At 34.9% G+C, this 20,606-nt stretch overlaps 1 protein-coding gene across 1 annotated transcript in view; it reads left to right on the top strand.

Annotated features, from left to right (window-relative positions):
- The window catches only part of LOC129913819 (dynein beta chain, ciliary), a 40,635-nt gene extending 20,229 nt beyond the window's left edge, over positions 1-20,406 (top strand). Inside the window, exons 17-31 of the mRNA XM_055992695.1 lie at positions 225-1,610; positions 5,011-5,277; positions 5,352-6,406; positions 9,102-9,558; positions 9,681-10,783; positions 12,601-13,186; positions 14,644-14,892; positions 14,988-15,464; positions 15,520-15,884; positions 15,945-16,083; positions 16,144-16,310; positions 16,366-17,559; positions 17,617-19,182; positions 19,266-19,463; positions 20,259-20,406. Of these exons, the coding sequence (XP_055848670.1) occupies positions 225-1,610; positions 5,011-5,277; positions 5,352-6,406; positions 9,102-9,558; positions 9,681-10,783; positions 12,601-13,186; positions 14,644-14,892; positions 14,988-15,464; positions 15,520-15,884; positions 15,945-16,083; positions 16,144-16,310; positions 16,366-17,559; positions 17,617-19,182; positions 19,266-19,463; positions 20,259-20,358 (9,309 nt within the window). The 3' untranslated portion in view covers positions 20,359-20,406. The remainder of the gene's footprint in view (positions 1-224; positions 1,611-5,010; positions 5,278-5,351; positions 6,407-9,101; positions 9,559-9,680; positions 10,784-12,600; positions 13,187-14,643; positions 14,893-14,987; positions 15,465-15,519; positions 15,885-15,944; positions 16,084-16,143; positions 16,311-16,365; positions 17,560-17,616; positions 19,183-19,265; positions 19,464-20,258) is intronic.
- The last annotated feature ends 200 nt before the right edge of the window (positions 20,407-20,606 follow it).

Raw genomic sequence — 20,606 nt, 5'->3', positions numbered from 1 at the left:
GTTGTGAAAATATGTGTATAAACCTCCTTTTTTATGTGTAGTCATATATAAACTTGAGAATTAATTTTAAATAAAATCTTTCAAAAACTATAGTAACTCTCTGCACCACCTTACATGTTCACGGCTTCACGCTAAGTACTTTTCGCTCATTTATTATCATTAAAACTTAACCCTAAATTATAATTTCCTAAATAAATTAAGAACGTATTTACAAATTTTCACAGATGCAATTTCACTGCGACAAAACAACGACATTAAGCGACTTGCTCTACTTGGGTTTGCACAGATTCGATGAGGAAGTCAAAAGTACAGTTGACAAGGCCATTAAGGAAATAACAGTTACCAAAGCTCTGGAAGAAATCAAAACAACTTGGGCCCAGATGAAATTCAACAGTGAAATACACAAGCCAAGGCAGCTCCAACTACTCCGAGTCTCCGAGGAGTTAATCGAAACTTTGGATGATAATCAAATGCAACTGCAAAACATATCCACATCCAAGCACATTGACTATTTGCTTCCCAAACTTAATCACTGGCAAGAGATTCTATCGAATGTGGATTTGGTCATAACGCGCTGGTTCGATGTGCAAAGAAAATGGATTTATTTGGAAAGTATTTTCATTGGCTCCGAGGACATTCGAACACAATTGCCCGATGATGCGGAACGCTTCGAGGCGATTGACTCTGAATTCATTCGTCTTCTCAAGGAGGTCGAGACAATTAAGTTGGTTGTTCGGGTAGCAGAAAATAAACACATTTACACTCTTCTGGGAGAATTGGAACTAAAGTTGGGTATTTGTGAGAAGGCACTGTGCGATTACTTGGAAACAAAGCGTTTGGCTTTTCCTCGATTCTATTTTATATCATCGACGGATCTCCTTGATATACTGTCAAATGGAAATTCTCCCAGAGTTGTATGTCGTCACCTGATAAAACTTTTCGACTCTGTTCTACTTCTTGAGTTCTTGCATGACCAATCGAATAGCGCTATAGGTTTCCATTCCAAGGAGAATGATGAGTATGTTGATTTCACCGGAGACGTAGTGGAATGCACAGGACAGGTTGAAAGTTGGCTTAATGAAATCACCAAGCGAATGAAGAGTACTTTGCATTTATTGTTCAAAAACGCCCTCAAGGAAATCGCTTACAGATCTACCGAAAATTGGCTGTTGGATTGGCCTGCACAAGTTGCACTTTGCTGCAGTCAGATTTGTTGGACATCTGCAGTTAACAATGCATTTGGATGGATGGAAGAAGGTTATGAAAGTGCAATGAAAGATCTTCAGAAACATCAGATTGCTCAGTTAAATGCTCTTATCAATTTACTTTTGCGTGAACTTAAGCCAGGGGATCGACAGAAAATTATGACCATTTGTACGATTGATGTGCATAATCGAGATGTTGTTTTAAAAATAATTCAACAGAAGGTTGAAAATGCTTTGGCATTTCAATGGCAAAGCCAACTTCGGCATCGGTGGGACGACAGTGTCGACAACTGTTTTGCGAACATATGTGACGCTGAGTTTCAATATGATTTCGAATACCTTGGAAATACTTCGCGTTTGGTAATAACGCCACTCACAGATCGCTGCTATATTACACTCACACAAGTAAGATTTTTGAATATACACTTGTTATTGGGTAGCAGTTAATTAAATTGAAAAATAAATAAAATATAAGCCCATTCCAATACTTTGTAGTTGCGATGGACTATGAGCCCAGAGGTCTGAGTTCGATTCAAATGAATGCTCGGCTGTAGTTTAAAATTAAAATAAAATACATAGTTTAAAAAAACTAAAAATTTGGGAATGGTCTTCAAAAAAACTATTACTAAAGGTCGTTTCAAATCAAAAGTCCCATGAAAAATTGAGCAAAAATGAAAAAAAAATCATTAGCTTACTGGAAGGAAGCATTTATGAGGCAGCTGAACTTTTTCTAAAATTACGATAAAATAACGAAGAACAGTTCTTGATATCCCCTGATTCTCTAGCATTTCTTTCATTCAAACAAGCATGATTTGTTGTTATTTTTGAGTTGATTTGTCGCAATGAGCCAATAAAATTGAGTTTTTTGTTTGTTCTCAATTTTATTGGAAGGGAGAAAATAAACTCAGAGTCAGGACTTTTGATTTGAAACGACCTATATTCTATTGAACTCTACTCCGGCTTCGAATTTCTCACCATTATAGGTACACCTCTGAAAATGGGATGTTGCTTATTGTTAATTGTTCCAAATTTTATTTAAGGTTTTCAGATTTTCGTTTATTGTGGTTCTTCGAGCAGAAGTAAAAACATCTTAAGATCAAAGGCTCATCCACGTTACTCGAAACCCCTATAACTTTTGCAATATTGGGGATTGCAAAACAAGTTTTATCTCAAAACATGTTTAGTGAATGTTAAAAGCAGGGGCGTACACTCCCTTGGGGCAAGCGGGGCGGCGCCCCGGGGCCCCCGACTGACCCCAGGGCCCCAACTGGAGACAATGCAGAGAAGAAAACTGTTAGCATAAATTGAGCTACGAAGTAAATTAAAATGTATTTGAATCACTTCGGATACAAGGGAGACAAATTATATTAGAGATGCCGCGAACATTGGTTTGGCCGAATACCGAATATTCGGCCACGCTCCTCGGCCGAATACCGAATATTCGTCCGCCGAATATTCGGCCAAGGACACTCAGAAAAAAACCTTGGTAATATCAAAAACTGTAGGCATACTTTGTATAAGAAAATATGTTGCTTAAAAAATTCCCAACAACATCGTATTGTAACGATGAATAACTGAACTACTTGAACTAATTTGAAATTATATCATTCAGTGTAATGTATAAGGCATTGGTAGCCAAACAATACATATTGATTTAATAAAAAGGTTACCCCAGGGGACACAAAAAAATAAACTGCTTTTTTAAAAGAAAAAATTATAATTTTATCTTAGGGCCCAAAAAATATTACTCGAAAAATCTTTGCAACCATAAATAATACATTAGGGGCCCTAAAAAAGCAAAAAAACAACCTCAGGCCAGGGGCCCCAAAAGCCTTTACTTCGTGGCGGCAAAAAAAAATTAAATTAAAAAAAATTGTTTTTTAAATTAAATTACATTTGTTCATGGATTACTAAATATTACTTTAGGAGCCCCAAAAAATATGACTTCGGGGCTCCAAAAATATTATATGAAGGGTCCCTAAAAATAATTTTTCAGGAACCCCGTTAGTTGAGAGCCAATCAAATATTAATTTTCGGGCCCCAAAATGTATTACTAAGGAGCCCAAAAATATTCATCAAATTTTCTGATGGCATGACAAATATTATTTGAGGATCCTCAAAAGCTATTACTTCAGTGGTTCAAAACAATCAAATAGAAAATTAAATATCAATTCAGGGGCCCCAACATAAATACATCAGGGCATTCCGAATATTACTTCAGAACAGAGGCCCCAATATCTATTAATTCTTGGCTCCAATTTTTTCAGTGGCCCCAAAATAAAAAAAATATGTCTGATGATGGAAAATCAAATACCTATGTATTTATTACTTCAGAACAGAGGCACCAAGAACTATCAATTCTAAGCTAAAAAAAAAATTATTTTAGGGGTCTCCAAACATTTAATTTTAGGGGCCCCTAGTACAACTTTTTACTACTTTTATGATAGAAATTTTATAGTAAGTATAGCAAAGTGCATTACGAACATATTAAAACATTAAAATAAACCTAAAAATAAATAAGCCATACAAAAAAAAAAGTATGGCGTATACGTAGGTACTTTTGTTTTTTGTATCTAAGCGGCCCCCAAATATCAAAGGGCCCCCAAAATGTAGTCTTGCCCTGGGGCCCCGGCGAATCAACGTACGCCACTGGTTAGAAGTTGCAAATTTTTCCAAAATTGGCACAATTATCGAAAGATTTGACATCTAGAAGACAACATCTTACATAAAATTTCGGTTCGATTACCATTCGGTCGAGGTATTCCAAATTAAAGCATTCACAAAAAATTTTGTTATATAAAACTTGTTTTGAAATTTTTCAATAATATGGGCGTAATAGACATGTAATGGTAATGGTGCAATGGTAAGTGCGATGGACTATTATGGCAGAGGGTAAGGTTCCAATCCCAGCCACATACACACATTTTTTTTAGGGATACTGAATCTTCCAAAAAATTTGGAACTTTTCTACTTTCTTCTCAATAAGTAACTAACATAGGTAAAAATTTTAATCTCGCACTTTTTCAACGAAAGTTTAAAAACAACAACTTTTCTTTAGTAAATTTTAAATAAGAAAAAAGTACCTGTAAGATAATATTGTCTTTTGTGTAGTACATTTGATTTTTGTTATTCGGCCGAATGTGTCGAATTTTTTGCGGGATCTTTAATTTTAACACCGAAGTTTTAGCATTTTTATGCAAAAAAAGGTCCTTCTTCCTATTTTTATACCAGCAAATTGGTCATTATACGTTTCTCTTATTCGCAAGCTACACGCGAATTGGTTCATTTCCATTTAAGATAGAAATTGGCATTCGTACTTAATCAACACACTATCTTTGGTAGGCCACAAGGCTTTCAAGAACACATAAAACATTCTCCGACCATATACGGTTAAAAAAAAAAAAAACAGAAACCTGAATTACCGAGGTATACCACAAACCCAGTTTAAATCCCTAGCAATTTGTGCAGACCTAGTATTTTACCCATATTGCAAGTATTTGAATTAAGCAAATTTTTCTAGACATTTCAAATGCGGGCTAGTCTACATTCATCTTTTTTCCCAAAAAGTCTTTGCTGCGAATTCTTTTTTTGTATAATGCACTACCACTATCCACTATACAAAACTCTGAATCCTGAATGTGTATGAGCCTTTAAAGAGGGTGCAGTGCTGCAGGATTTTTTTTTCTAGGAAAAATATTTTTTTTTTCATTTTCCTTTTTTTCAAAGCTCCATCCAACCCAAGCCCAACCACACGTTTCTACCTACCTATTTTTAAACATTTCGTTTCCATTCCATATGCCATCAGTCATTGCATCTGGTAATGGGTGGTGCACCTGCCGGCCCAGCTGGAACTGGAAAAACCGAAACCACAAAGGATCTGGGTCGGGCATTGGGAGTGATGGTGTACGTTTTCAACTGTTCTGAACAAATGGACTACAAGTCCTGTGGAAATATTTATAAAGGACTGTCACAGACCGGTGCATGGGGATGCTTTGACGAATTCAACCGGATATCAGTGGAAGTTTTATCCGTGGTTGCAGTGCAGGTGAAAACCATTCAAGAAGCAATAAAGGTACACACTGCAGGGCTGGGAACGCAAAGTAGTTTTGCAATACCAATTTCATGTGATTGTTCACTTATTTTCAGATGAAGAAGACACAATTTGCCTTCATGGGCGAGAGTATATCCCTGGTCAGCACTGTGGGTATCTTCATCACCATGAATCCAGGCTATGCCGGACGTACCGAACTCCCAGAGAACTTAAAAATGTTGTTCCGTCCGTGTGCAATGATTGTACCGGATTTTGCACTTATATGCGAAATAATGCTTGTAGCCGAAGGATTCCAGGACGCACGATTGTTGGCGAGAAAATTTATAACCTTGTACACTTTGTGTCGCGAATTGTTGTCACAACAAGATCACTACGATTGGGGTTTGAGAGCCATTAAATCGGTGTTAGTGGTCGCGGGAGGACTGAAGCGAGAGGACCATACGCGCCCTGAGGATCAAGTGCTAATGAGAGCGCTGCGGGACTTTAATATACCAAAAATTGTAACGCAGGATGTTTCGATATTTATGGGCTTAATAGGAGATTTGTTTCCTGCAATTGAAGTTCCCCGTAAAAGATTATTTGACTTTGAGAGAGCTGTTCGCAAAGCAGCGCATGAATTAAAACTACAACCTCAGGAAAGTTTTCTTATGAAGGTGGTTCAGCTCCAGGAATTGCTGAATGTGAGGCACTCTGTGTTTGTGGTTGGTGACGCTGGAACGGGGAAGACTAAAATTTGGCAAACTCTTTTGCAAACGTATATTATTCAAAAAATTAAGCCGCTTTGCAGCGTTCTCAATCCAAAGGCGATGTCAAGTGATGAGCTTTTTGGTGTTGTTAATCCTACGACAAGAGAGTGGAAGGATGGTTTATTTTCGTCGATAATGCGAGATCAAGCAAATATTAAAGGAGATCAAGTGAACAGCCCCAAATGGATTGTTTTAGATGGCGATATTGATCCAATGTGGATTGAGAGCTTGAATACATTGATGGATGATAACAAGGTCCTAACATTGGCGAGTAATGAACGAATTGTCTTGTCAAAGGAGATGCGATTATTGTTCGAGGTAGGTCACCTTAAGGCTGCTACACCTGCAACTGTATCGCGGGCTGGAGTACTGTATATAAATCCTCAGGACTTGGGATGGTTTCCGTAAGTATAATAAAGTGTTTGATTAAACAAAAAATAAAAGGATATTGAAAGGTCAATGATCCGACTTGACTTAAGCTTGTATGAAGAAAGACTGATCCAAAAGGCAATATAAGTAACTACTATAGGGCAAGTCTTGAATTCGTAAAAAATAAAATGCACGACTGGGTCGCACGAGCTTGCTCTTGGAGTTCAAGTTGCTTAAGTTTTAGACTTTTTATATAGAAACTTGGGAAATGTAGGTATATAAAAAAAAAAAAACAAATAAAAAAAAATTCATTTTTCAAAAAAATAAAACAATATCTGAAATCAAATCGCCCTACAAAACAAGTACGCAGTTTTATTTGATATATTAGAGTGCATTTTTAGAAAAAAAATTTTCAAAATTTTTTTAAAAATCCAAAAATTATTTTTTTCAACATTTTATTTTTGGCTTATATTTAAAGTATATAAGTGCTTTTGTATAACAAATTTTGTTGAAATACAATAAGCGGTTTTGCAGAAAATCCGATTTAAAAAAAGCGGTCCTATGGCAGGTACCGTTAATAATGATATTCAAACAAATTTTTTTTCTTCAAAAGATAGACCTTCATTAAAAACTAGCATTTGAATTTTTTTAACAAAATCGCTGGAGCCGTTTTCGTGAAATTAACTTTTTCCAGACAGACAGACAGACAGACAGACAGACAGACAGACAGACAGACAGACAGACAGACAGACAGACAGACAGACAGACAGACAGACAGACAGACAGACAGACAGACAGACAGACAGACAGACAGACAGACAGACAGACAGACAGACAGACAGACAGACAGACAGACAGACAGACAGACAGACAGACAGAGAGACAGACAGACAGACAGACAGACAGACAGACAGACAGACAGACAGACAGACAGACAGACAGACAGACAGACAGACAGACAGACAGACAGACAGACAGACAGACGGACTTGCGGGACCCACTTTTTTAACATTCTCTATCATCGTAATGTCATGGAAAAATGTTATCTCTTTTTTTTTTGTACGAATGCATAACTTGATATACAGATGCTCAGAAAAACCCTGTTTTGTTGAATTAAAATTGTAATATTTTGCGATCTAACTGCAACTTTGGGAACTTTTATACTTTTTTGAAAACTACAATAACAGGGCAACTTTTTAAAATAATAAACCATTCTCACACCGTACAAATTTTTTTAACGGTGTTGCTTTCAAAAAAAAGTAAGAAACTGATTTTTTATAAAACTTGAAACTGTAAGTTAATTTGCCGCGAAATGGCGTATGGAATAAAAAATATTTTGATTAATTAATTGTTCCTAATTATTTGGCAATGTTTTTGTAAAAGAATTTAAAGAAACAGAAATTAATAATGGGCGTAGGAAGCAAAATACTGTTGCAAAGTAGGGATTTTTCGAAATTTCACAAGAATTGCATTAAATCGAAAACCGTAAGGATTTGGGATGAATAAGTTACCAAATTCTGAGAGCCCTTAAGATCCCCTATCAGCATACTTCGTTTGATCCATTACTTTTGGGACACCCTGTATAGTACTTATATCGCAAGTAAAAATCGAACTTGAGTTCACATTCAGATATGATGTTACGATAATAGGCAGAGATTGCAAACATAGTGGGTCCCGCATTTCTGTCTCTATATACCTATTTGGACCTGCAGTGTAAGCTAAACTGAAATTTGATTTTTAAGACCAACATTAATAAACGGTGCTCTAACAATTTTGTTTAAAACTTTTGTACGACCTGTGGTATAATTTAAAAAATATTTAACCGTTGATAACGGCACCTGTCATTTGTAGAACCTTTTTTTTATATCACGTAAACGATTCAACCGATTTAAATGAAAATTTTTATACCAACATGTTTTAGTAAAATAAAAAAAAAGGAAAACAACAAAATTTTGGAAAAGCACTTTTTGGATTTTTTTTTTTATTTTTTTTTTTTTGTTAAACAGGTCGATGATGTTTTTTGCATCTTTCTTTTTTAATTTATTATTTTATTTGAATGACATTATCTACTAATTTTCTATTTGAAAAGTATTTTCTATATGAAGAATAATTTTAAAAATACAATTCCAACAATAATAAAAAAAACTGTGACCCCTTAGTCAATAGAAAAGAAGCGATTTAATTATTAGAACTTTAAGATTCAATTTATTTCAGTGAAATTTGGTTTTGAACAAGGCATTTAACTAAGTAGCTGAATATTTTTCACAATAATTACCAGCTAAGAGTAAGATTTAGCTATAACTGCCTTAGAATGCTCATTTCAGTAACTAATTATGTTGTTTAATTGACTTAATTAAACTAATTTTCATTCGTAATCGAATACACTAAACTCGAGATATTATGCTCATTATTTTCAACGCAAACACTATCCACAAACTGCAACAATTAATTTCAATAATTTAAATTGAAATCATACACGTTACAGAAAATCATTTACTCATTAGCTTTAAAAAACCGCAAGCATTTCAATATCATTCAATTGAGAAATGTAAGTCCTCATGCTCGTCAGGAAAAATCTTATCTAAACTTAATCGAACACATTTACTTATTCACCAAAAAGCTAAGATATTTTTTTTTTGTTTTTCTTTAATAAAAGACATCCCATTCAGACTGAATTTTATGAGACAATAATAATTTGAAAGTTCTATAAATAAATGAAAACTCTTGCAGTTATGTGTCATCGTGGCTGGAAACTCGCCCGGATATCGTTGAACGCGGTCTATTAACCCGTTTTTTTGAAAAATACTTCCCCAGTATGGTAAACCGAAGCCAAGAGTTCCGAAAGACAACCCCAATCACCGATATGGCAATGATCCAAATGACCTGCCACCTAATAGAGAGTCTATTGGATAGCAATCAAAGAATTGAGGCTGAGTCTATGGAAACCACCTTGGAGATTATTTTCGCATTCGCTGCAATTTGGGGATTCGGCTCAGCACTATGCAAGGATAACATAATAGATTGGCATCGGGAATTCCACAAATGGTGGACGAGTGAATTCAAGGACATTAAATTCCCATCGCATGGCACCATCTTTGACTACTTCCCAGATAATTTAACTCAAAAGTTCCATCGTTGGGAGACACAAATTGAGGAAATTAAAGTTCAGCCAGACGTTCCCTTGCAGGTATTTATATTGAATATTGCCTTCCGCAATTTTATTCACACATACATACATACACACAGAGACACATAAATAATTGTTTCACACTCTCTACTCATTCTATATGTATATACTTAAACTCGTAGAATATACTGGTGCCAACAGCTGATACCATTCGTTTGGAATATTTCCTGAAGCTGTTAATAAAGCGTAACCTTCCAATATTGCTTGTCGGTACATCTGGCTGTGGCAAGGGTGCCATTCTAAGGGACATTTTCAATACGACAACTTCAGAATGGCAAACTTCACACCCAGAACGAATCTTACAAACAACACATTTCAACTTTTACACTACTTCGGAAATGTTTCAAAAGGTCCTCGACAAACCACTCGAAAAGAAGTCTGGTAGATGTTATGGCCCAAATGCAAACAAACACTTGATTTACTATATAAACGACCTGAATATGCCGGAAGTTGATGCATACGGTACTGTTCAACCCCACACAATTATACGGCAGTTTATGGACTACCGGCAGTGGTATGACCGCAGTCGGCTTGCCTTGAAGGACATTCGGAATTGCCAATTTGTTGCCTCCATGAATCCCACAGCTGGCTCCTTTACCATTGATCCCAGGCTCCAACGCCATTTCTGTGTGTTCTCTGTGCATACACCAAATGAGGCAGCCCTAAATAGAATTTACTCGACCATCTTCAGTCATCATCTCGACAACCCTCTTAATGGATTCTCCAAAGAAATTAGATCGCTCTGCTCACTCTTAGTTAACGTGAGCGTGTGTTTGCAATGTCGTGTGGAGAATGCCTTCCTCCCAACCGCATTAAAGTTTCACTACATCTTTAACTTACAGGACATGACCAACATCTACCAGGGACTAATGAACTGTTCCGGAGCCACCTGCACAAAACCAATTGAATTAGTGCGTCTCTATGTGCATGAAGCTTTTCGCGTATACCAAGACAGACTTGTGGACCAGCATGACATAAAGGCTTTTGATGTCATCATCAGGGACGTTCTCAAGAAGAATTTTGAAGATTTCGATGAGGAGTTTGTGTTTGCACAGCCTCTAATTTATAGTCATTTTGGACAGTCTTTGGTGGATCAAAAATATCTGCCAATTCCTACTTGGGATGCTCTCTATCAATTACTCAACGAAGCTCAGGCGAGTTATAACGAGTCGGTGGGCTATATGAATCTCGTCATGTTTGAGGATGCTATGCTGCATGTTTGCAGGTAATAAGTTAATTGTTTGTTTTGAGTACTTTCGTATATATTTGAGTGCTTGTCGACAAATAGTACAAGATCCCGAAATAAAATTACCTTTTATCCATATCGATCGAGCAAAAATATGTGAGCATTCGAGGGTCAATATAGGCCGGGCCTTTGGTTCTTTTTGACGTAAAAACATTTGCACGACCATTTCTTGACGGAAAGTCGGGAAATTTGTTACATAGCATAATAATAAAGGAAATACGAAAAACTGAAAACTTTTATATAGGTAATTAAAAAAGGCGGTTCCAATATGGATGACAGAAGAAGCGTTTAAATAAAATTTTCTTTTTCAAAACTGTATATTAGCTAACTTTCGTAAGCTTAGCCTTAGTTCTAAAATTATAACTTTATAATTTTGTTCACCTCAGAAATCACAAAAAATAACTTTTTTTTTCAGTGTAAAAATTGTTAGCTTTGCACTGTGGTTCGTCAGTCCTTTCGCTACCCAACGCTTAGCTTAAAAATTATAGAATTAGAATTATTTTCTATTCACCTCGCAAAAAAAAAAAAAAATAGTTTCATTTCACCAAAAACCACAAAATACAAATATTTTTTCAAGTGTTAAAAATCATTGATTTTATTGGTTTGCCATATATGTACATATATGAATGGAATTCTAAATGACAAAAAAATGCTTCTATAATTTTTAAATTAGCGTAGCGATAGAGAAAATAAAAGTTGGACTATCCTGCCCTAACGTTGGGCAAAAGAACCACAGTGCAAAACTAAAAATTTTTAATAATTATGATTTAAAATCATGAAAATATAAAAAAATAAAAAAATATAAAAAAATATGAAAACCAGCATAAAAGTGTTCATATATGCGTTTCGCCCCGATGTAATGGTTGGGCTCATCAGAAGATGACCATTACACCTTGTCTTGACGCATATTTTCCCGAATAAATCGAGACTCCATATAATCCGAGCTGCATAGAGCAACTGCGAATTATATAGTTGCTACAAGTCTTCAAAGAAGATAAATTGCAGCTATTTTTATTTCCTTGCTATGGCACTGAAGAAATATTTGACTGTAAAAATTATTTTTTGATTTTTGCCGTGAAAAAAATTTAATTCTGTTACCTATAATTTTTGAACTAAGGGTAGGGCTATCCTGGGCTAACTTTGGGCATCGAACCAGGCAGGTGCCAACTTCACATAGCCTATAAACGGACAGATGTTCATAACAAACTAGAAATTGAAATTTTAATAAATTACTTATTTGTTAAAAAAAAAAACAGAACACATTTGTTTTTCGATCCTTTAATTTTTAGGATTTTAGGATCACACAAAACCTGTAGAAATTAATAAAACGGTAACGATCCCTTACATAAAGTTAACGAATTTGAATAAAATCTTGCACACAAATTTATTTTATTACATAGAACACAGTTTAGAGGTGGTTAAGTGAATTTATGCCACTATGTTTTGTAAACAATAATATGTATGCAAAGAAGCAAAACTATGTTTTTTTTTGTTTTGAAATACCTACCAGCTAGAAAATATCTCAAGTTCATTAAAATTGGCTTTTTAAAAATTTAGAAACGACCATTTCAACGACAAATACTTTGCCGTGAAAGTACTCCTAAATACTTACTAACCAATAAATATGTATATCGAATTATATATTTCAGTAAAAAAAAATATTTTTTCTTCACGTGTCGGTCATTTTTTTGTATGTTTTTTTCTGAAAAAAATGTTGTAAGTGAATACAAACCTTTAAAAAGCATATAATGTCTTTAATAAATTTTATGTAAAATAATACCCTCAACTTATTACAGAATCAACAGAATCCTTGAAAACGCAGGCAATGCACTTCTCATTGGTGTTGGTGGCTCTGGCAAACAAACTCTTGCTCGTCTTGCATCCTTTATATCCTCACTCACTGTGTTTCAAATGCAAATGAAACGAGGATATTGTCTACAGGATATGAAGGAAGATATTGCTAGTCTTTATATTAAAGTTGGTCTTAAGAATGTCATGTCTGTGTTTTTACTATCTGACGCTCAGATACCCAATGAATCGCTATTGACACTGTGTAATGATATGCTTGCGTCCGGAGACATTCCCCAACTGTTTAGTGAGGACCAAGTTGAAATGATATACAATGGAATACGCAATGAAGTAAAACAAAGTGGACAGATAGACACGAAGGATAATTGTTGGCGGTTTTTCATCAATAAAGTTCGACGGATGCTTAAAATTGTTCTTAGTTTTTCTCCTGTTGGACCGACATTACGAATAAGAGTCAGGAAATTTCGAGCTATTGTTAGTAGGACTAGCATTGATTGGTTTCATGAGTGGCCAAACACAGCCTTGCAGTCGGTATCAAAGAAGTTTCTATCAGAAATCGATATGGTTTTGCCGGTGAGTAAAAGTATCTAGGATATATAAAATAAAGTTCAAAAGGTACAAAGGAAACAAAAGAGATGTGAAAACAAATACTCGTTGTGTAGTGAAAATTAATTCAGAAATTGTTTTGGTTTTATATACACAAACGAAATTGTTTTTGCTCAGTGGGTTATACTTTTTATTGATCTTATGTTTCAAACATTTTGTTCATGTCAAGGTTAAAGAAGTGTGGTATAAGTAATTATGAAATTTGAAAGCTATGAATTGTTTAAGTTGTACATGTTTATTGTTGAACAAATAAAAATGTATCAAATATAATACTTTACAAAAATGCATGCCGCTTTAAATAAGAGTTTTATGTCTTTGAACGCTGAAAAAGTTCCAATTTCTAAGAGAAGAAAAAGTGTAAAAAGAACAATTTTTACACTGAAAAAAAAAAGAAACAAATCTTGATTTTTAAGCGGTTAGTAATTTGAAAAAAATGTTTGCCATAATTTTTGAACTAAGGGTGAGCTAGCAAAAGTGATGTAATTTGTTGGAGTTACCAAGGTTAGTTCAGAAATGAAAAAAAAAAAACATGATTGAGTGTTTCTTTGATTTGAAATCGAGTAGAGAATTTCTCTTCTGAGAAGCGTTCTAGCTGTCATTTTCATGTCAATAAAACGGTTTCTGGATGCTTTCGGACGCTTCTGGGCGTCCAATCGAAAATGACATAAGCATGTAGATTTTCTAGGTGCTTATATGGCAAATCAAAAAACCAATGATTTTTACAATTGAAAAAATATTTGTTGGTTGGTCAAGTAAAAATTGTAAGTCAAATAAATAACATTTGAAGCGCAATGCAAACACCAGTGGATTTAATTTTTCTAAATTATAAATTAAAAAGGTCACTGTGGTGTATGCGTACTTTTTTTTGTGTGAATAAAAACTAATTCTTCTGTAATTTTTAAACTAAGCGTTGGATAGCGAAAATAAAAGTTGAGCTATCCTGGGTTAACCTTGGGCAAACAAACCACGGTTTTAAACTAACTATTTTTTTCACAGGAAAGAAAAAATCACAATTTTTTCGGTTTCTGATATAAAAAAAATTTTTGTTGTATCTTTTGAAAAAATAGTGGAAAAAAAATTGGGCTATCCTGGGCTAACGTTGAGGAAGCGAACCACAGTGCAAAACCAACAATTTTTACATTGAATAAAAAAAATATTTTTTGTAATTTTTGAGGTGAAAAAAATATAATTCCGTTATATATTAGAACAAAGGGTGATCTAACGAAAAAAAAGTCTTAGGCTATCTTGAGCAAACCTTGGGGAATCGAACCCGACTGGTTTGAAAAAAAAAAAATTTGCATTTGGGGGTGCCAACTTCACATATTTTTCGTACATCGCGTTTGGGTTATAAAATGAGATTTAGATATCTTAAACTTTTTTTTATCTTGTTGCCTATGAATAATAGAATGAATACTTTTCAACAGGCAAACATTGTTGCGCCAGTTGGAAGCTTTATGGCATATGTTCATGAAACAGTCAATCACATATCAAAAATGTATCTACAGAATGAAAAACGTTTTAATTACACGACACCGAAAACATTTTTAGAGTACATTTTCTTATATCGCAAGCTAATGTTGGAAAAAAATACTGAACATTGCTGCCGCATCAAAAGGCTTGAAAGTGGAATGTCAAAGCTAGCAGAATGTGCTCGACAAGTTGATACATTGAAGGTAAGTTTGTTTGATATGCGTAAAAATATACTCAATACTACGAATGATAAAAGTTTAATTAACGACATATTCAAAACTACAATTTTCTTTTAAAGAATCAACTCGCAATTCAGGAGGTACAATTGAACTTAAAAAATGAGGCAGCCGATAAACTCATTGTTATCATAACTGACGAAAGTACTAAAGTTCAAAGAGAAAAACTCATAGCATCCGAAGAAGAAAAACGTGTTCGAATAATTGAGGAGGATGTTTCAATCAAAACTCAAATGTTCGAAGAAGATTTGCGTAAAGCTGAACCAGCTCTAGTGGCAGCACAGGCTGCTTTGAATACACTCAACAAAAACAATATAACCGAGTTGAAGTCATTTGGTTCACCTCCAAAAGCTGTCGTCAATGTATGTGCAGCAGTAATGGTACTTCTAGCTGTGAATGGACGAATACCACGCGATCGTAGCTGGAAATCAGCAAAGCTGATGATGGCTCGTGTAGATCAATTCTTGAATGATTTGGTAAATTATGACCGAGATAATATACACCCTAATATTATTGAGACCTTACAAGAATATTTAAGGGTAAGAGTAGTAAAATAAAGGGACTTTTTGGTGAATGTATTCCCTTTCATTTTAGGATCCGGAATTTAATCCGGATAAGGTTGTTCAAAAATCAGTTGCAGCTGCAGGACTTTGTGCTTGGGTTATAAATTTACATCGATACCATCAAGTTTTTCTTATTGTTGGCCCTAAGCAGAAGGCTCTGCAAGATTCTCAAGATGAACTTAAATCAGCTAGAGAACGTCTTAAGTATTTGAAAACTAAAATTTCAAATCTGGAAGAGAAACTACACGAAATTCAGTGTGAATTTGAAGAGGCCATAGCTCAAAAGCAAAAGTGTCAGCAAGAAGCTGATAGAACAGCTTTTACAATTGATTTGGCACGTAGACTTGTCAACGGTCTAGCTAGTGAAAATGTGCGCTGGAAGGAATCTGTTTTCAGGTAAATAAAACTCCACCGGATGAATTTTTTTTGAATCAGTTTTTTTCCTTATCCATACAGTCTCAAGGAGAAAATTGAAGCTCTTCCAGGAGACATTCTTCTTATATCTTCATTTCTTTCGTATGTTGGGAGTTTTACCCGAAGGTATAGACTTGAGCTACGCGAACAAATGTGGATGCCTCATTTCAAAAGTATTTTGGTAATTTATTTCCAATTCTTTAAACAAAAAGAATGCTAAGTTTTTTAATCCTTTTCAAAGCCAAAAATACCACATTCAGAAAATGCTGACTTCTTCACATCTTTACACGATGAAGCTCGTATTGCTATTTGGAATAATCAAGGATTGCCAATGGATCAAATGTCAACTGAAAATGCAACAATATTAACATACTCAAGTAGATGGCCTCTAATGATTGATCCCCAATTGTAAGATATCGAAATTATACCACATTTTTTAACTTAAAAATTTCTATTTCAACAGACAAGGTGTCAAATGGATTAAGAATACATTTGCTGGTAAACTTGTTGTCATTCGATTGAATCAGAAAGGTTATTTAGAAACCTTAGAACGATCAATTTCTACTGGAGACACAGTTCTTATTGAGCAAATTGAAGAAACAATCGATACAGTCCTTGAACCATTGTTAAATCGTGCTTTCATCAAAAAAGGACGTTACATAAAAATTGGAGATAAAGAACTTGACTTTAATACAAATTTCCGTTTAATTTTGCAAACAAAATTAGCGAATCCCCATTACAAACCTGAACTTCAAGCTCAGATGACTTTGATTAATTTCACTGTCACCCAAGATGGACTTGAAGAACAACTCCTTGCCGAGGTTGTTCGAATAGAACGTCCAGATTTAGAGGAAATGAAAATTGAAGTAACCATCCAGCAAAACAAATTTAAAATATCTCTTAAGGACTTGGAGGATGAACTTCTAGCAAGACTTGCATCCTCCGGTGAAAATGTACTCGAAGATCATGCATTAGTTCTAAATCTCGAAAATACCAAAAACACGGTCGACGAAATCGAAATAAAAGTAGCAGAAGCAAATATTACAACTCTTCAGGTAGATAAAACACGAAACATCTACCGTGAAGCAGCTCAAAGAGCTTCAATATTATTTTTTGTCCTAAGTGACCTCAACAAAATAAACCCTATGTATAAGTTTTCTTTGAAAACCTTTATGGTTGTCTTTCGACGAGCAATAGCATTGGCACCAACTTATCAGAAAAGCTTAGAGAAACGCGTTGCTTCACTTGTAGATTCTATAACATATGAATGTTTCAGATACACAATGAGGGGACTGTTTGAACGGGATAAGCTTATTTTCACGTTTCACATGATAATTCGCATAATGCTTCATTCAAAATCAATTACCAAGGACGAAATAGATTTTTTGCTCAGATATCCACATGATCCTAATGCCATTTCGCCAGTTGATTTTCTTAGCCGGGCAGCTTGGGGTGGTATTCGACATCTTGCATCAATGGAACATTTTTATGGCATAGACAAGGACATTGAAAACTATCCAAAACGTTGGAAAAAGTTTCTTGAAACCAATGTTCCCGAACGAGAAACCTTCCCAGGTGAATGGAAACACAGAAGTCCGCTACAAAAGCTTTGCATTATACGCGCTCTTCGGCCAGATCGTTTGACTTATTCTATGAGGTAATCTTGATTAACATTGCCAATAATATTGATTTTCAAAAATTTTTCTCTTTTAAGACACTTTGTTGAAAAAACCATGGGTGAGAAATATTCGAATGTTAAAGTTGTTCAGTTTTATGAAACTTTTCAAGAAGTCTCACCTACAATACCTCTGCTCTTCATATTGTCATCGGGTGTTGATCCCATGCAAAACGTTGAGAAACTTGGAATTCAACTAAAATTTTCAGTAGAAGAGGGAAATCTCTACAACATATCCCTCGGACAAGGCCAAGAGATTGCAGCTGAGAAAGCTATTGAAATTGCTCTGAAACTTGGTCAATGGGTTATCCTGCAAAACATTCATCTGGTAGTTAATTGGCTACCAAAACTTGACAAGATTATTGAAAACATTGACGAAAGTGTGCATCCAGACTTCAGGCTCTTCATAAGTGCTGAACCGGCTCTTGATCCGCAATACCATATAATTCCCCAAGGAGTGCTTGAATCATCAACAAAAATAGTTAATGAGCCACCGACAGGCATGGCTTCAAATCTTCACAAGGCTTGGGACAATTTCAATCAAGAGTTTCTGGAGAAATGTACACAAGAAGCCGAATTTAAGTCTATTCTCTTTACACTGTGTTATTTTCACTCTGTCGTTGGAGAACGAAGGAAATTTGGGCCTTTGGGATGGAACAAGGTTTATCCTTTTAACATTGGTGACCTTAATATAAGTGCTTATGTTCTGTACAACTATTTAGAGGGTAGCAATCGAATACCCTGGGAAGATCTTCGATATCTCTTTGGCGAAATAATGTATGGAGGGCATATAACAGACGATTGGGATCGTAGACTATGTCAGACATATTTGGAAGAGCTATTGAGACAAGACCTCATTGACGGGGAATTTGAACTTTGCCCAGGTTTTCCATCGCCTCCCAATATGGATTTTAATGGTTATCACACGTATATCAATGAAATATTGCCGAATGAGTCCCCCGTGCTTTATGGCCTCCATCCCAATGCCGAAATAAGTTTTCTTACAACCGCTTCGGAGACCCTTCTGACATCGATTTTTGAACTACAGCCCCGTGAGTCTGAATTAAACTCAAGCTACGAAGCCCCGAGAGAAGAGTTGGTCAAAATTGCAATCGACGATTTCTTAGACAAATTACAGGACGAGTTCAATTTAAATAGCCTTCTTAATCGAATCGAAAAGAAAACTCCATTTGTAGTAGTTGCCTTGCAGGAATGCGAACGAACAAATACACTCATAAGGGAGATTAAGAGATCTCTTCGAGAGCTTTTACTTGGTCTCAAGGGAGAATTAACAATCACTGCGGAAATGGAAAAATTGCATAATGCCATCTTCTACAATTACTTACCAAACAGTTGGACAAGATTAGCATACCCGAGTATGATGGGCCTGCAGGGATGGTTTGCAGATCTGATCCATCGCATTAAAGAGTTAGCAATCTGGCTTAACGATTTTAAGCTGCCATGTGTCATTTGGTTAGGTGGCCTTTTTAATCCGCAAAGCTTTCTAACAGCAATTATGCAGGAATCAGCGAGGAAGCATGATTTACCCCTCGACCGAATGTGCCTAAGCTGCGATGTCACCAAAAAGGATAAAGAAGATATAAAGTGAGATGGAATTGCCTTGCCTCTGGCGGGTGTGTGGGTGTGTCTGTGTACCTTAAAAGTCCTTGCTTTTAATCTCATTTCAGCTTACCCCCAATGGAAGGAGCATTTGTGCATTCCCTTTACTTGGATGGGGCCAGTTGGGATTGTAACTTAAAAACTCTTGTGAATCTGCGTTCGAAGGAAATTATTTGCACTATGCCGGTCATCTACATAAAATCAATAGTTCAAGAGAAGCAAGATGTTATTAGGCGAATTTATGAGTGTCCACTTTATAAAACAAGGTATGTAAAGACTGGCAAGGGAGGTAAATGTTTGCATTGTTTTAATTTACATTTATTTTTCTATTAAAGAACATTTTGTGAAAGTTGGATATTATTTGAGTATTAATAGAAATTTAAAGCAGATGGTAGTGTGTGTAGTGGAACATAATTAGCGGCTAACAAATACTAGGTACCTATCTGTTTATTTTATGAAACCTTCGTGGTTCAAAGCAATAAAATAATACATTAATGTTATCGTTTATGTGGGAGTATGTACGAGGAAATCATGAAAATATGATAACACATTTGTATGTCTATATTTTATTAGTGACGTGGTATACTTCGCGAGCAAAATGGACATTCAAGGCAACTATGTATTAATTTCTCGGCTCTTTTGTTTCACATACTCGAAAATTAAAACCAAAAATGGTGATATTTTTTTAACGAAATAATGTAGTTATTTTCATTTTGGTTCAGTAAATATTAATCATACAAATATTTGACGAAAACAGTTAAAATGTTACATATTATATAAAAAAGAATACAATTTAAATTATATTCTTTGAATATAATCAAAAACCTAGTCCAAACTAGTTAATTGCTAATTATAAATAAAAGAAAATATTTCATTAAAAAAAAACACGTATACACTACAGTGACCTAAATCTTTCAATAATTTTAATGTTGATAAATCGCAATTCCTATGCGTTATTTTTTTTTTTTTGTTTTTGGATATTTAATGAAATATTTTAAATAACTTAAGCTTGAACATAGAAATTGCTAAGTCTATTTTTTATGTTTGTTTTATTCTTGTAGATCACGAGGGTCTACCTATGTGTGGACATTCAACCTCAGTACTAAGGAGAAACCATCTAAATGGATCTTAGGAGGGGTGGCCTTGATTTTGCAGTGCTGAAATGGCAGATTTAAACTACATAAATATTAATAGGATAAATAATATAAAAATAATATAAGTTATTTTAGGCGTGTTTTTTCTATTACTCACTAGCTACTCATTTTTTTATTCGAAAAACAATAAAAACAACTACTTACTTGTGTAATATTTATTATTGTTTTGCGAATAATATCAAAAAAGAGTAGCTAATGAGTAATAGAAAAAAACACGCCTTTTATTAAATTATTTATTTATTTGTTAAATTACAC

Source organism: Episyrphus balteatus, chromosome 3 (assembly GCF_945859705.1).
Source record: "Episyrphus balteatus chromosome 3, idEpiBalt1.1, whole genome shotgun sequence".
Taxonomy (NCBI): Eukaryota; Metazoa; Arthropoda; class Insecta; order Diptera; family Syrphidae; genus Episyrphus; species Episyrphus balteatus.
The sequence above is the reverse complement of the archived record's forward strand: the minus strand, read 5'-3'. Positions and strand labels throughout refer to the sequence as shown.